The 15,418-nt window shown below is 39.4% G+C and overlaps 2 protein-coding genes across 4 annotated transcripts; both read left to right on the top strand.

The window, feature by feature from the left end:
- Window positions 1-841: 841 nt before the first annotated feature.
- On the top strand, window positions 842-9,336 carry LOC121892381 (kelch-like protein 41b). The gene is made up of 6 exons (XM_042405414.1): window positions 842-2,065; window positions 3,126-3,283; window positions 3,718-3,825; window positions 7,183-7,368; window positions 8,660-8,806; window positions 8,904-9,336. The coding sequence occupies exons 1-6, from the start codon at window positions 953-955 to the stop codon at window positions 9,013-9,015; spliced, it is 1,824 nt and encodes a 607-aa protein (XP_042261348.1). The 5' UTR covers window positions 842-952; the 3' UTR covers window positions 9,016-9,336.
- Window positions 9,337-9,422: 86 nt separating this feature from the next.
- LOC121892382 (2-oxoglutarate receptor 1-like) lies at window positions 9,423-14,967 on the top strand. 3 transcript variants are annotated; one of them, XM_042405418.1, is made up of 2 exons: window positions 9,423-9,994; window positions 13,604-14,967. In XM_042405418.1, exon 2 carries the CDS (start codon window positions 13,613-13,615, stop codon window positions 14,609-14,611), a length of 999 nt encoding a protein of 332 aa, XP_042261352.1. In that variant the 5' UTR covers window positions 9,423-9,994; window positions 13,604-13,612; the 3' UTR covers window positions 14,612-14,967. The 3 variants fall into 3 exon arrangements, with proteins under 3 accessions (XP_042261352.1, XP_042261350.1, XP_042261349.1); XM_042405416.1 differs by lacking the exon at window positions 9,423-9,994 and adding an exon at window positions 12,337-12,396; XM_042405415.1 differs by lacking the exon at window positions 9,423-9,994 and adding an exon at window positions 12,935-13,186.
- Window positions 14,968-15,418: the final 451 nt, after the last annotated feature.

Below are 15,418 nucleotides of genomic sequence, written 5' to 3'. Positions count from 1 at the left end.
ATGATTAGTAAATTTATCAGTTGATCGGCATAAAAAAACATTTTTCAAGCAAAAATGCATATTATTTGCTGGTTCCAGCTTCTCAACTGTGAGGATTTGCTGCTTTTTTCTTCATCATATATGATAATAAATTTAATATTTTCTAGTTTTGGACTATTGAAGAAAACAAGTACTTTAAAGCTGTCACCTTGGGCTCTTAGACATTTTGATGGCCATTTTTTTCATCATGTTTTTAAAATTTTTATAATTATCAGCATATATTGAAAATATTTCTTAGTTTCAGCATCTATAGTAATAATAGTGTTCATAATTATATTACCTATGATTATTATTATATGCTAACTGTCTCGGTGGCTTACTTGTGGTATATGGATTAAATATGAAGAAACTGGTGTAAGCATAAGGCCAAATCAGTACATGGCCATAATAGACTAGAATAATAAATCAATGGATGGACATCAGATATAAATGAAAGGATGATCCGTCTAAAGCCAAGAGAATACATATATACTTGTGACAGCAACTGCTCTAAATACCCCCCCCCCCCCCCCCCAGTTATAATTTCAGCTTGAGGCGAGTTATTTGGGGGCTTTGACGGCATTGTCTCCACTGTTAGCCGGCCACATGACACTTTGGGAGCTGAATCATGATGGCATATCCCCAGCCTGAGCAGCCAGTTGCTTCTTTCAGTCTGTGACAGCAGCTGCTTGAGCCGAGGCCTGTGCTGTGATTTGGCCCAGTCAGATTCCACCGAAGCTGAAGCAGGCAGGGGGCAGAGGGAGCTATATTTAGAGTGGGGCAGGATTAAATTGCAGGGTCTTCACACTGGGAACTTTTTCTCTGCTCTTCCTTTTCCAGCCAGGACCGACTGCCAAAAGGACCTGTGGCCGCCGTCTCCTTCTTCTCTTCACGGACCCCCTTGTTTGCCCGCTGTTTTCCCTCCTGACACGCCATGGACGCCAACGCCATCAAGGAGGAGCTGCGCCTGTTTCAGAGCACCCTGCTCCAGGACGGGCTGAAGGAGCTGCTGAATGAGAACAAGTTTGTTGATTGCACCCTGAAAGTAGGCGACCGCAGCTTCCCCTGCCATCGGCTAATCATGGCCGCTTGCAGCCCGTACTTCAGGGACATCTTCTTCACAGAGGACGGGAAGGAGGTGGAGAACACCAAGGAGGTGGTCCTGGAGGATGTCAACCCCTCCGTCCTGGACATGATCATCCAGTACCTCTACTCTGCAGAGATCGACCTCACCGATGACAATGTACAGGATATAATGGCAGTGGCAAACAGATTCCAGATCCCTTCTGTCTTCACTGTCTGTGTCAACTACCTTCAGAAGAAGCTATCTCTGGGCAACTGCCTGGCCATTTTCAGGTTGGGTCTTGTACTCAGCTGTCCCAGGCTCGCTGTGGCTGCGCGCAACTACATTGCCGACCGATTTGAGCTCCTCTACAAGGATGAGGAGTTCCTCAAGCTCGCAGCCCACGAACTGTTCGCCGTCATCGGTGGAGACTCGCTGAATGTGGAGAAGGAGGAGCTGGTGTTCGAGGCAGTCATGGCCTGGGTCCGCCATGAGAAGGAGAAGCGCATCAAGGTCCTGAAAGATGCTTTCAACTGCATCCGCTTCCGCTTGCTGCCAGAGAAGTATTTCAAAGAAAAAGTGGAAACTGATGAGATCATCAAGGCCGACCCGGAGCTCCAAAAGACAATCCAGGTCATCAGGGATGCCTTCAAGGGGAAGCTTCCGGAAAAACCCAAGAAGAAGGAAGGAGCAGAGGGGGCTGACCAGGAAGGAGGTGAGGAGGAGGACAGCCTATTCCCTGGCTTCCTGAATGACAACCGCAGACATGGCATGTATGCACGCGACTTCATCCTGATGATCAATGACACGGCAGCGGTGGCATATGATGTCAACGAGAACGAGTGCTTCCTGGCGGCCATGTCAGAGCAGGTGCCACGTAACCACGTCAGTCTGGTGACACAGAGGAACCAGCTCCACATCATTGGGGGACTGTTTGTGGATGAGGAAAACAAGGACCTGCCACTGCAATGTTACTTTTATTTAGTAAGAAGGTTTTTCTTTCACTTGATACATCACTCCTTTAACTACAAAGTGCTGCATAAAAATTAATTAACTACTCACAGAAATATTTGACATTTTGGGAAATATTTGTTTTCTTGCTGACACTTAGATGAGAGGATTTACACCACTCAGCAAGACAGTGAATAAGAATACTTCAAAACATGTCAAACTATTTCTTTTTCAATTAAACAGTGTTTGTAGTAGCTTAAATGTTTGCAATTAGTTGTGAAAGTAATGTACTAATTAGCTCACAAACTGACCTTCTCATGCAAACCTCCTTTGGTCTTTTCAATGCCTTAAAGGTGCAGTGTGTACAATTTAGTGGCATCCAGCAGAACGGACTTAGCAGAAATAGACTATGATATTCATAAGTATGTTTTAATTAGTGTATAATCACCTGAAAATAAGAATAGTTGTGTTTTTGTTACCTTAGAATGAGCCCTTTATATCTACATAGGGAGCAGGTCCTCTTCCATGGAGGCTGCCATGTTTCTACAGTAGCCCAGAATGGACAAACCAAACACCAGCTCTAGAGAGGGCCTTTTACGTTTTTTACATGTTTTGCGGCCACTGTAGGTGCTCCTACCCTTGGAAGGGGAGTTGGAAGGAAAGAGGTATTCAGCTGAGTTGCAATCTGCAACCTCACCACTAGATGCCACTAAATCCTACACACTAGTCCTTTAATGGAGTTCAAACCACATAGAAACCAGAGAAAAATGGGACAGAAATTCAAATTAATTTTTCAGCGTATAACCACACAAATGACTGGGATACAGCTTTTCGTAAATCTTTCTGTGATCAATTGATGGATTATGTTTCCCATGTTGCACATCACATCTAAGTGACACAGACAGTGATTGAAAGTGATAAAGGCCTTGAATAATTATATTTTACAGCATAATCAATATATGAACACCATGATTCATTCTCTTCTTCATGTGGAGATAAAGACAAAGAGCTAATGGGTGCTAAGAGGGTGCTTTCTCTGCTCTGTGTTTTAATGTATAGCATTATCCCAACCGTTTATCTTTTATCTACACAGTTGGATCCACTCTCTTCTGACTGGGTCGCCCTGCCACCCATGCCTTCCCCGAGATGCCTCTTCAGCATCGGAGAGAGCGAGAATCTGCTGTTCGCCGTGGCTGGAAAAGACCTTCAGACCAATGAGTCCCTGGATTCTGTCATGTGCTACGATACTGAGTTAGTGATATCATTTGCTTCATTGCTCACCCCTCCCCTTCTTTGCTGTCTCACACCTCTTGTAAAGTTTTCAGGTGATAATTAGCCTCAGGAAATACAAAAATTGCATCCTTTAACAAAAAAAAAAGAGAAAGAATATGTGATGTTAAAGTATAATTAATAATGTTTCGATGTGATCTCACCTTCTAAATATGCTCTGCTTGTTTCTTCAAGGCATATAGAGCTGTCTTTCCTGCATTTAAAGTATTTACATTACTTGTATTTATCACAGTTTAATTTAATCCAGTTGGATTTGGTTTTCCTTCACACATAAAGCATTTATAAAAGTTCTGAGCAGGGCAGCAGCAACAAATTCAAGGGAGCAAATATCAAAGTAACACTGAGGGAGTCAACTTGTTCAGAACTACAGTGTCACTTAAATGTTCATTATTCAGGAAGATGAGATGGAGTGAGACCAAAAAGCTTCCTCTGAAGATCCATGGACATGCTGTCCTCTCCCACAAAGGACTGGTCTACTGCATTGGAGGAAAGACAGATGACAAGTGAGTAAATGAGTCTGTGTGCGTGCGTGCGTGTGTGAGAGAGAGAGAGAGAGAGACAGACTGTGAGTGACCTTACGCTGTGAGCTGCAGCTGTTTGTGGTCTATCATCCTGCCAGACTGCAGTGCTGCACGGCACGTCATGGACAACAATTACACTGCTCCAGTCAGGGGCCTCGTTTATAACCAAACCAAAAGTGTACATGCGCACAAAAGCCGTAAATGGCGCCAAAAATAATCCGATTTATAAAATTTTGCACACGTATTTTTCTTTTTATAAATCACAATCAACTTCAAAATGTGCACACATGGATGAACCTCATATCCTACCCTTACACTCCCAAAATGAATCATAAATGATCAGTGCAAAAGCCTTCATGAATATTGATGTACATGTTGTTCCTGTGGAGAACGGCAACAGTATTAAAAACAAAAGAAAGTCTGAGAGGCTGATGGCTGCAGCAGCTGGTAATGCATGGAGGTAGATGCCAAGAAGTGCACTGCTGCACACTGTCAGGATATGGACTAGTGGAGGAGCACTGAAGCTCACCGCTTGGTGTTTTGTTAAACATCTACTGTATATAGACACATGCATGACTGATGAGACCACACACTCAATATCTAAAACACAATAACACTGTATTTATTTATAATAACTCCAAAATCCAGCATGCAGGTGTTTCTCTCATTTCCACGGTCAATATATGAGTGCAGGTGGTGAAGATGTGGTTGTGATGTGACTGGAGCAGGCAGAGTGTGTGTGGCAGCCACCGCAGCGTCACTGCAGTGATTTTACACACAAAAACAATATGAAAACTAAAATCGCACTTGGTGATATATGCACATTAATAGAAGATATTAAAAATCTATTAATGCTCTGTTCTGCAATTCTTTAATACTTTAATTTGATGTAATCTTGGATTTCTACAACCGATAGTTAGTTAACATGGTTGAGGTGAAAAGGAATCAGTATATTCATGCTTAATATCAGGAAAAGGCAAGCCAGACTTCCCTGAATCCTGCCACCTGCCACATCCTGACATCATCCTGACATTTCAGCAGCTGTGCTGCTCCACAGCTGTCTGTGAGTGAAGTACCATACAGCCTGGCCCTCTACTCTCAGCTCTGGGGTTGGGAATGTGATGGTGAGACAGCACATTGCGCTCAATATTTCATGAATAGTTCAATAATAAATTACAGATGTAATCGGGTAAGATTTGAGTTGGCTTGTATCTGTTAAAACTGAAAAGTGCTTATGGAATAGTTATGGCTCACTACAAGCACAAGCAGAAGTAACACTGCTGGTTTGAATGTTTATGATAAAGTGGATCTATAATTAAAGTTTGATATGAAGTGAAGTTAAATGTGTGAGAAGAATCATTATACAAACTGGCTTCAATTCACCATCTCACCATCTACGTCGCCAGTTTCCCCTAGTCTCCAAAATGTTGCTGGGTCAGAGTTTCCATAAAGGTGCGCGTTTGTTTTTGATTATCTTTTGATTATCTTCTCTGTGCTTTAATCTTAACTTTGCATGCAGCAGTGACACACTGAGCTTTACAACAAAACATAACAATTTCTCAAACCACAGGATTTAATACTGTATCAATCTAATCAGTTCAGTGTTTTCAGCTGCCAGTGCTGCTGATCATCAGGAGGGAACAGGTGTGCTTACTACTCTGGATATCAGTTGGGGCTCAGTTTCAACAAACAAAGGAAGAAGCATTAGAGTGTGTATGATAACAGCGAATCACTTTTTAAAGGCGACATCATGAAAAACAATTAAACCTGCAGGAAAAGAGAAGATCAAATAATTGAATAACCTTATAGAATAACATTAGAAAAATGTAAGTTAAGGAGGAAATGACACCAAGATATAAACACAGATGTAAGTAAATTAGGTGTTTATAGAAAGAATGCATGAACTATTGAGTAAAAAAAACAAATAAAAAAATGTATATATCCTTAAATACTGGTATCCATTCATAGACACTCATACAAAATACTAACATTCATAACTTATCCTAAAAGGAAAAGACAGGTTCAGGCCCTTATATATATCATTATACCATAATTTCCTAGATCAAGCTGTACTCTGATGTAAGCTGTGTTCTTATCTAACTTACCACAATATCTGGTATAAACCCACAAAATAATCATAATAAAGACAATCATCATAAATCCAATAACTTTATGTCCAGACACATTTGAATTGAAAAGTATCCATCTTAAGTTGCAAACTAGCCGTAATATTCTCCATGTGATCATGCAATTTACCTCTTTCAGCCTTTGCTTCCATTACTCCAGAGTTGGTTGGATTTTGTTTAAACCGATGGTTTTTATTTCAACCTTCACTTTCTCACAAAATTCACAGAATTCGTTGGAGTCCCAAAAAACATAACCAAAGTCCCCTGTTAGACCAAACAGTCTCAAAGTGCATGTGTTGCATTCTTATAAATTCAGACTATGGAATTTTAAAATATGTCATCCTTATCTACCAACCACATTGTCTCCAGTTACATTTGTGCTTTGTACTAATAATGCCAGGATCATTCCCAGTCTCATGCTATTCACCTAAAATATTATCTGTTGTGTCTAGATGAATCCTCTTGTAGATTATATTATTTTAATAATAATATTCTCTTGAATTTATTTCTTTTTAAACCAATGGAACAATATCCAGTATTGTTCCAGATTAGATGGTGTTGCTTTAATCCTGTCCAGTTCTTCATGTTTTGTCAGATAATGTCTAATCTGGAGATATTGTTGCAAGTCATTGGACACATTACTAAACTGTATCTGAAGTTGAGATAAAGACTTCAGGATGTTACTTTCAAACTGTTTATTAATAGTGACCAGGCCATTCATTGCCCAACCACTAAAACCAATCTAGCAGCAATAACGTCAGAAATTAAAGAATTGAGCATTACTTTGTGGATCTTTGTGGACCTTTTAATTAGAGGTGTAATTGTTTTCCTGATGATTGTTGACCGGCTGATGTGTCCATTAAAAAGAGAACTCAGTGCTCTGATGAGGCTTTAAGCTGAAATGTCAGTCCGTTTGTAAAATTAACAAAAAATATTAAGACATGAGGCGACTTTTTCATCATTTGTCACCTTTTATTCCTAATGGGAGAAAACAAACACTTTACTACTGCAAAGCAATCCATGTGCACGATAATCGTTTTTCATGTGGGAAACATAATGTCCCTTTTGTAACAATTACTCTGAATAAAATAAAAACTCTTAAAGCAGATGAACCGTCCATTCATTAATGTGGATGCTATAACAATCATAATCAATCATCCTCTTACATGATTTGCTACAAAAAACTGCATTTTTACTTCTCTCCTCTCTACAGCAAAGCCCTCAACAAGTTGTTTATGTACAATCACAAGCAAGCGGAATGGAGGGAGCTGACAGGCATGAAGACACCCAGAGCCATGTTCGGGGCCATCATTCATAACGGCAAGATCGTGGTGGCTGGTGGAGTCAACGAGGAAGGCCTCACTGCTACGTGTGAAGCCTACGACTTTGCGACAAACAAGTATGATCGATTTGAGTTGATAATTTGTGTGAAAAATCAATCAAATTTTCCATAACACTCATCTTTTTTGACATTTAGACATCATTAATCTCAACACATATGGAGGCCCAGAGTGTTCATTATTAAATAAATAAGACATTAAGAAAAGAAACTAAAATAAATAAATTGTGTAAAATTATAAATGAAGCAAAAAAAGTGAAATAATTTAAGAAATTATTCTAACTCAACTCATTATTCTTAATTTCATAATAACTTTTTCAAAAGTCTGTTTTTATTTTATGATGATTTTCCCCAATAGACCCTTTTCACAGCAGACATTTTGACTTGGTAAAGCAGGAGAAGCACAGGTGTAAGTAATGACATTAACGATGGCTCCACCATTGTCATTGAGGGAGTGCAATACCAGAGCTCATTAAGGTTATTTATTCCACCTGTGCTTTTTTCCCCTGCTTTCACAAGTCAAACTGTCTGCTCTGAAAAGGGTCTGGTGCACTTTTTATCCACGTCCTATTTTATTTCATAATGTTACTTTTGATGACAGTGAAGTTGTCACCCTTTCACTTTTCGGCCAGTAAGCTCATTAATTTCCATCTAGCCAGCTAGATTGTGTTGGCTAGAGCGACCACAGCAAAAGACCTTTCCTTTATCTTGACAGAGATGCATCTTTCTCTGAAAAACATTTTTTGAATAAAAACAGCTCCTGCCATAAACACTGAGTAATAATCAAAGCTCACATCCCAGTTTAGCTAGTTAGCCAGTTAAATAGGTATGATGAGTCTTGTTTAGCTAAATAAAGGAAAGGTTAGTTGCTGTGTTTACAGCCACAGCCTCTAGTTGGTTTATTCAGAATTACTTGGTCATTATTGTTGCTCAAGCTAACAAAAGCTAACTGGCTAAGTGATAGCAGTTGTTGAGCTTGCATGCTAAAGCATGTGATTGGCTGAAAGGTGAGAGGGTGGTGACAGCACCACTGTCATGAAAAGTGACATTTTGACTAAAATGTGTCATAATGAAATAAAATCACTTTTAAAAAGGAAAAGTGATAATGTGAAATGATATCCAATATAACTGTCATTATGAAAATAAGTGATGAAAAAACATTTTACTTTTATTATCTTAATAACTTGTATAATTTAGATATTTTATGCAATTTATTCATGTGATAATTGATATCCTAATTATTTATTTATTTAATTATGTAATATTGAACACTTTGGGGTTCCATACAAAAGCCATCTAAAATGAGTGCTCCATCTTACATTGACCTTATCCTCATGTTGCGTCTCCTCAGGTGGGAGCCCTTCACAGACTTCCCCCAGGAGAGGAGCTCTGTCAACTTAGTGAGCACCGGCGGCTCCCTGTACGCCGTGGGCGGCTTCGCTATGGTTCAGATGGAGAACAAGGAGGTGGCTCCCACAGAGGTCACTGACGTCTGGCAGTAAGTCATCTCAAGTTATGGGACCAAGATGTACAGGGTTTGTTTGGTTACTATTGTCTTTTTTTCTGAGATCTGACTCTCCTTTTGCTCTTGTTAGGTATGAGAATGATAAGAAGCAGTGGAGTGGCATGCTGAGGGAAATGCGTTACGCTGCCGGCTCCTCCTGTGTGGCCATGCGCCTCAACGCTGCCAGGATGCCCAAACTGTAGACAGAACTGCTCTCTTTCTTTCTCTCTTAACCCCCTCAACAACACCTCCTGACACCCCCTCCTCCCCCAGTGAGCTGCCTCTGAGGCATCTCATACTCTGTACTCGGATTTCTGTGTGTCGAGTTGATCTTTGACATTAATTTTTCTCTGAACTCAGATGATTTTTATCTGTACTATAAACGCTCGGTTCTGCTGCCTCTTCAAAGACTGCACCATCCCTACAGTATCAAAAAAAAAGAAGCCACAATTTAGATTGATCTATAAAGTTCTGTTTACATCATTTCTAGCTCTTCTTTTGTAAAATAAACATTTGTAAACTTCTGCTTCTTTTACTGTTTTGATTTTGTGTGATCTACAGAAAAGTGACATTACAGAGACCGTATTTACTTGTTGAGGGCAGCCAAGGGAGAAAAGATGTATATTTATAGCTACTGCATACTTTCAGGTAAACAAGGAAGTAGAACTGGGTTAATAGCAGATGTAGGCTTGACATTTAAACACAGACCTTAATGATCTTCAAACATGTGTCATATGTTGACACATGTGCGTCAACATATGGGTGACTATACTACAAGGTCAAGAAATGTCAAGCAACAGTCAAACAAAACTGGAAAAGTTGAGCTGTATCTGTGCAGGTTGTCCTCACACTGAAAGAAATACATTCACACTGAATGGCAAAAGTGTTTATACATATTTTTGCACTTACATTTACAGGATAACAACACAGGAGTTAGAGGAAATTACACCACATTTAAATCAATAATTCTTCGATATGGCTTGCACCCCTGCATGTCGGCAGTAAAGGAGATGGGAAGATGTGTAAACAATGGCAGCTATACTCATTAACACTTAAAATGAATTATTAGCGTTAAGAAAGAGCAGCAACCTATTATGTTAAACAATGAAATACAATCTTATATCTTATATCCATCTTATATCTAACAATGCAGGTTTATGCAGAAACTTGGTCTAGGAAAAGGTATGCAATGACATTCTTTTTAAAAAGTGTAAAACTAGTTACAAGAATTATTGTTCTTCTTGGTGGAAAGGTTGTTAAAAGACAATAAATTAAGCATTCTTGTCCAAGTAACACATTTAAATTCTCCTGTATTGGCTGAATTGGTTTTTGGCTTTTATATATATATATATATATATATATATATATATATATATATATATATATATATATATATATATATATATATATATATACCGACAAAGTTAGCAACTAGTTGGTGAAGAAAATGGGGCATTTAATGGCTAAAGAGCCAGATACTGGAAAAAAAAGTCCAAATAAATGCTAATACCCCCATGTGAGTAAGAAATGCAGTTTTAATATTTTTCATTTGCACATTAGAAACATGGGTATTGTTAGTGCCTAGTAGGGGTTATGAAATGTTGTTTAGCTTCCAAAGGGAGGCAAATTTGGGAACCACTGTGTTAAAGCATGGTGGCAGTTTTTAGATTTGCTAATAGTGACTACGTTTACATGCACACTGATATTCCACTATTATTCTGTATATGACAATATTACGAATTTGATACGGGTCATATAAACAGCATATTCCGTTTGGATATTCTGAATTAGGCCTTATTCCGAATGTAGCATTTTTTGATTAAGACGTGGAATATGCCGACATTATTCAGGTTCTAGGAGCATTGTTTGGACATGTATACAGCACAGTTGGAATATGGGTCTCAGTTGGGGATTTACCACAGTTTGCATCACACAGCCTGTTGTATGTTTACAGTCAGGTCTGTGCATTGTAAACAAGTCCCCAGGAACAGCGCCGGGCTTTGAAGCCATTTTGACATAGTGGCCAAACCACTGAATTACAACTTGCAGGTCCGACAAGGACTCAAAAAGCATTTTTCCTGAATACAATCATGGGAAAAGGAGCAGGGACAAATTATGCTTTTTGTGATTTACGTTATTACTGTTCTGATTTCTGATATCTATGCTAAACATGGTAAGAATTCCAAGACTTAGGGTTAACATATGTAGAAATGCTCCCTGCAAGTCAAAAGTCAGGGCTTCAGCCTGATGTGAATGCTTCCTTTGCTGTTCAACTGTTTTTCCTATCTTGCCAACGAGCTGATGTTAGCTTATCGCACACGCCCATAAACAGCCATCCAACAATCTTAGCAAGAATCTTAGCATCAAAGGATGCTAAGATTATTGCTAAGGTTTTTCCACGTGTTGTTCACACTGTCCACTCTCATATTTCGGATTGGATTCTGGCTCAAACATGTATGGATGTATTTTCAGAAGTTGCGTTTCGAGTTAACAACAAGATAAAGTAGTGAAATCCTACTGCTATGGTTTGTTTCATAGTTTATAGCCTCCTGAGCCAGTGGAAGTCTGCAAAGGGTCGCCTTCCAAGAGCTGGCCATTCAGAACAGAGTGGGCTCCTCGGGAGGGCAGGCTTAAAGAGACAGGAACTAAAACAGCCAATTTCAGACTGAGGCTGAACTGAGGGGCTGCATAAAGGGTCTGTATAAGATAAATAAGGAGTTTTTTGAACTGTAAATCATGCAAAGATATTCAAGCCAAATTAAAAATGTAGACCTGTAAATTTGCAAAATATGTCCTCTTCAAAATGTGTGCAATTAAAGTAGAATTCACACATCTTGCACAACATGCACACAAGTTTCTTTGTTAGTAACTACTGATTTTTTACTGACTACACATGTGTTAATTGAGAAGTTGCTCATAGAGCTTATGTGAGTCAGCTGTTCAAAACATATCTTTAACTCTAATTTTAGACCTAAATTGATTTTAATGTTAAACACTTACCTTACTTCATTACCCAGTCTAGACAGTGAATGACAGTCATTCTTTTCATTTCCCGCATTATTCTAGACTTCCTTATTAGTTCTACTTTAATAAGAAACCACGGTTAGGATCTGTGCCAAATTTAGCTCTGCAGTGTCACATGGTGGTAATCACAACCTAATCGGCAATCACAAGCCTATTTGAAGAAATAACAAAGACCTCTACAAATTCCTGACTTCATTTTTTTCTGAAGAAAGGGCGTAATGGAAAATGTAATTTATCAACAAGCAATAAATCTATCATAGGATGTGCCTTACCCTTTTTTCACCGCAAATTCCCCTGAAACCTGATCTGTGTCAATAAAGCGATCCTCAAGCTTTATCAGCTCAAACATGACACCAGGAAGTTGGTGCAATTGGCTGAAGGTGAAGCACACAACAGTTGGCTATCAAACAGAAATATGCGGGAGTTTCCTCCTGGGTGTGGAAGACTGAAATAAAGAAAGAGGAAAGAGTTGTAGGAGGAGTGACAGAGGAAATACATGTGAAAACACACGAGACACTGAAGGCATGGAGTGAGCACTGATGAGGACACAGTAACTGAAAGTGAGTAGATAAATCTCATATTCAAACTATACCTCTATGAGTCAGCTTCTCTATGTCTTTCAACACTCAGCTAGAAGAAATTAGCTATTGGATAGAGTTTGTATTTTTCAACAAAACTTAAAATATGATCATTTTAATGAGTACAATTTCCTGCCTTCTGAAATCTGACTGTACATGTGATGTGTAAAAGGCACCTCGCACATCTCTTCACATCTATAATGAGAGCAGATTGCACTGACAGCATTATAGGAAGCTGCCATCGAGCCAGGATGCCATAGGCGCTGTCATATCCTGAGAGGCTTTCAGAAACCAGACTGTTGATGAGGGAAGAAGATTTTGTTTGCTTCTTTCCAACTGAGTTTGCTTGATTGTTTCTTTCCTAGTCTGCTCGCTTCTGGGTTTCTTACCCTGCTCTATCCTCCCTTCCCTGAGCAGTAATTGCCACTGACAATAATATGACAGCTGAGGGGAAAGGGAATGATGATTTGCTTGTAACCTATATTTTTTGCTCACCTAACAGCATATAATGGACTGTTCATTCACTTAAATGAAGATTTGGAACATTTCACAGGAATGGACAATTCATTCAGCTAAAAACATCCATTCCAAAAAAGCAAAAATTCAGCATTTGAAAACATTAAAGCTGCACATACCAATATTTCTACATTATCAATGGATTTTGTCCAGTTGCCAGGAACACAATTCCAAATAAATACTTAAAGTGAAAATCTCGAAGATCTCTGAGGAGGACAGTACTTGAGCTGACAACAACTACACTTGTTATGTTACTGTAAGTGCAATAAAAGTTTTGCAAGAAAATGTCAACAAGAGTAATTTATCAATGTTATCTGCACAAAGAACAACACACCTGCCATTATTGTTTATTGCTATATGATGCCGCCAAAGAGAAGGGAGCTTCAAGATTGCCACTTTAAGTTGCTTCATGTCTGCCGGAAGTGTAAATGTAAAGTGGCAACTATTTAGTAAAAATTTCACCATGTCAACTTAAGGTGTATAATCCTGATGGAAAAATATTAAATCCCATTATTTTACTTCAATATCACCATGTTTTGTCTTTAAATATCACATTTAAATATGCTGCATCAAAAAATAATTGTAAAATGTAAACTCTTCATGTTGTTAAAAACTCTGCATCCCCAAATTATTTTTAAATTTGGTTCATAAAATTGTTTTTCATACTCGACAGGGCTCAGCCATGGACTACTACGGAGAAGATCGCAACTGCACTAATGTGGACCAACTAATGAAACGCTATTACCTGCCTGTCTCCTACGCCATCATCTTCATTGTGGGCCTGGTGGGCAACTTAATCTCTATCAGCATTTACCTGACGAAGCTGCGTCCCTGGAAGAGCTGCAGCATCATCATGGTCAACCTGGCGCTGACCGATCTCCTCTACGTCCTCAGCTTGCCCTTTCTGGTCTACTACTACAGCAACGGGGATTCATGGACGCTAGGTGACTTCATGTGCCGCTTTGTTCGCTTAGGGTTTCATTTTAACCTGTATGGGAGCATCCTCTTCCTGACATGCCTGGCAATTTTCCGCTACGTGGTGGTGATCTATCCTTTTAGCGCAGCACAGTTGCAGCGGAAGTTTTGGGGTATAATTGCGTGCTCGGCTGTCTGGGTCATCACTGCTGCCGAAATTGCACCCATGTTGACCGTGATAAGCTTGAAGGAACACGACAACAAGACCTTCTGCCTAGACTTTGCCAGCAGCATAGATGATGACAAGATGTGGGTATATGGCTGGCTGCTCACTGCATTCGGGTTTCTCCTCCCCCTAGTGGTGGTGTTCATGTGTTACATCGGTATAGTAAAACAATTGGTAGAAGGGCCTAACCCAACCACTCCCTGTCGGATGAGAGCACGGCGAGTGACCGTGCTGATCCTGGTGGTGTTTGTCGTGTGTTTCCTGCCGTTTCACATCTTGCGTGCAGCGCGGATAGAAACCCAAAGGCTGTCAAAGTTGCCGTGCATGGTCGAGCGCGGAGTGCATGCAGCGTACATCATCTCCAGGCCTTTGGCTGGACTCAACACATTTTTCAACCTAGCTCTGTACACTTTTTCAGGTGATAATTTCAGGAGGGCCTTCCTCAGTATTTTTTACAAGGAACCCTGGCTGGCCAAGGCCAGGTCGCTGTTCCACTTGGCCATCATCAGTAAGGAAAACAATGACATGCCTGCTGAATGACTGTCGACAATCCAGCATCTGACTTTTCTTTCTTTCTTCTCTCTTTGACTCACACTGTGGATATATTGTAAGCTTACTCACTCAGACATGATGTCGGGAAAGCTGCATGACAGCTGTTAATTCTTCACTGTGCACCTCCAAACTGGTTCCTTAGTTTTGGTTTGTCGTAGGTAGGAACTATGTGCCAACCTCTAAAATGTAAATATAAATGACTGACAATGCTACAATATTTATATGTTAGGTATGTCCGCACCTTTTCTTTCTCTGACTGGAAGTCACATGAACAAATATCTGGAATCACTTTGTTTTTACCGTATATTTTATGTCACAAACAATGTAATAGATTGTTCTGTTTGCAGCAGGTTCAAAAATCATATTGTATTATTACCTGTGAAAATGTTTGTTGCTGAATTCATAATTAAATGGTGAGTGATAAATTAAATCTTTTAGTGTTTTTTCTAAACACAAAATAGTTTGATGACTGAAGATATATTGGTCTACCCAGTTGGAAGAAACTGGTATAATTTAGTGTACATTTTTCATCTTTTGTCCCAGTGCTCTTTTGTCTTGACAGTGTTTACTTTCCCTGATTTTATCATTTATCATTTGACACATTCATATATTGTTTTAGAATTACTTTGCTCGCAATACTTTGGAAATGGATGGAAATTAAAAAATGAAAGCAAAAAAAAAATAGACTTCATCAGTCAACACGGTTTGCTGAATTTGTCTCCCAAACAGTGTGGTAAAATGATTTTACAGCCCAACACCATCTCCTGCAGCTACTGATCTGTGAATGACTCTGGG

Source organism: Thunnus maccoyii, chromosome 24 (genome assembly GCF_910596095.1).
Source record: "Thunnus maccoyii chromosome 24, fThuMac1.1, whole genome shotgun sequence".
Taxonomy (NCBI): domain Eukaryota; kingdom Metazoa; phylum Chordata; class Actinopteri; order Scombriformes; family Scombridae; genus Thunnus; species Thunnus maccoyii.
This window is presented reverse-complemented; position numbering and strand designations above follow the sequence as displayed.

What these genes read in the sequence shown, in the direction of transcription:
- LOC121892381 (XM_042405414.1), top strand. Translation starts at nt 953, where the DNA reads ATGGACGCCAACGCCATCAAGGAGGAGCTGCGCCTGTTTCAGAGCACC. An exon ending in GTCATGTGCTACGATACTGA is followed by an intron (nt 3,284 to 3,717) that starts GTTAGTGATATC and finishes TTCATTATTCAG; the next exon opens with GAAGATGAGATGGAGTGAGA. An exon ending in TACGACTTTGCGACAAACAA is followed by an intron (nt 7,369 to 8,659) that starts GTATGATCGATT and finishes GCGTCTCCTCAG; the next exon opens with GTGGGAGCCCTTCACAGACT.
- LOC121892382 (XM_042405418.1), top strand. Translation starts at nt 13,613, where the DNA reads ATGGACTACTACGGAGAAGATCGCAACTGCACTAATGTGGACCAACTA.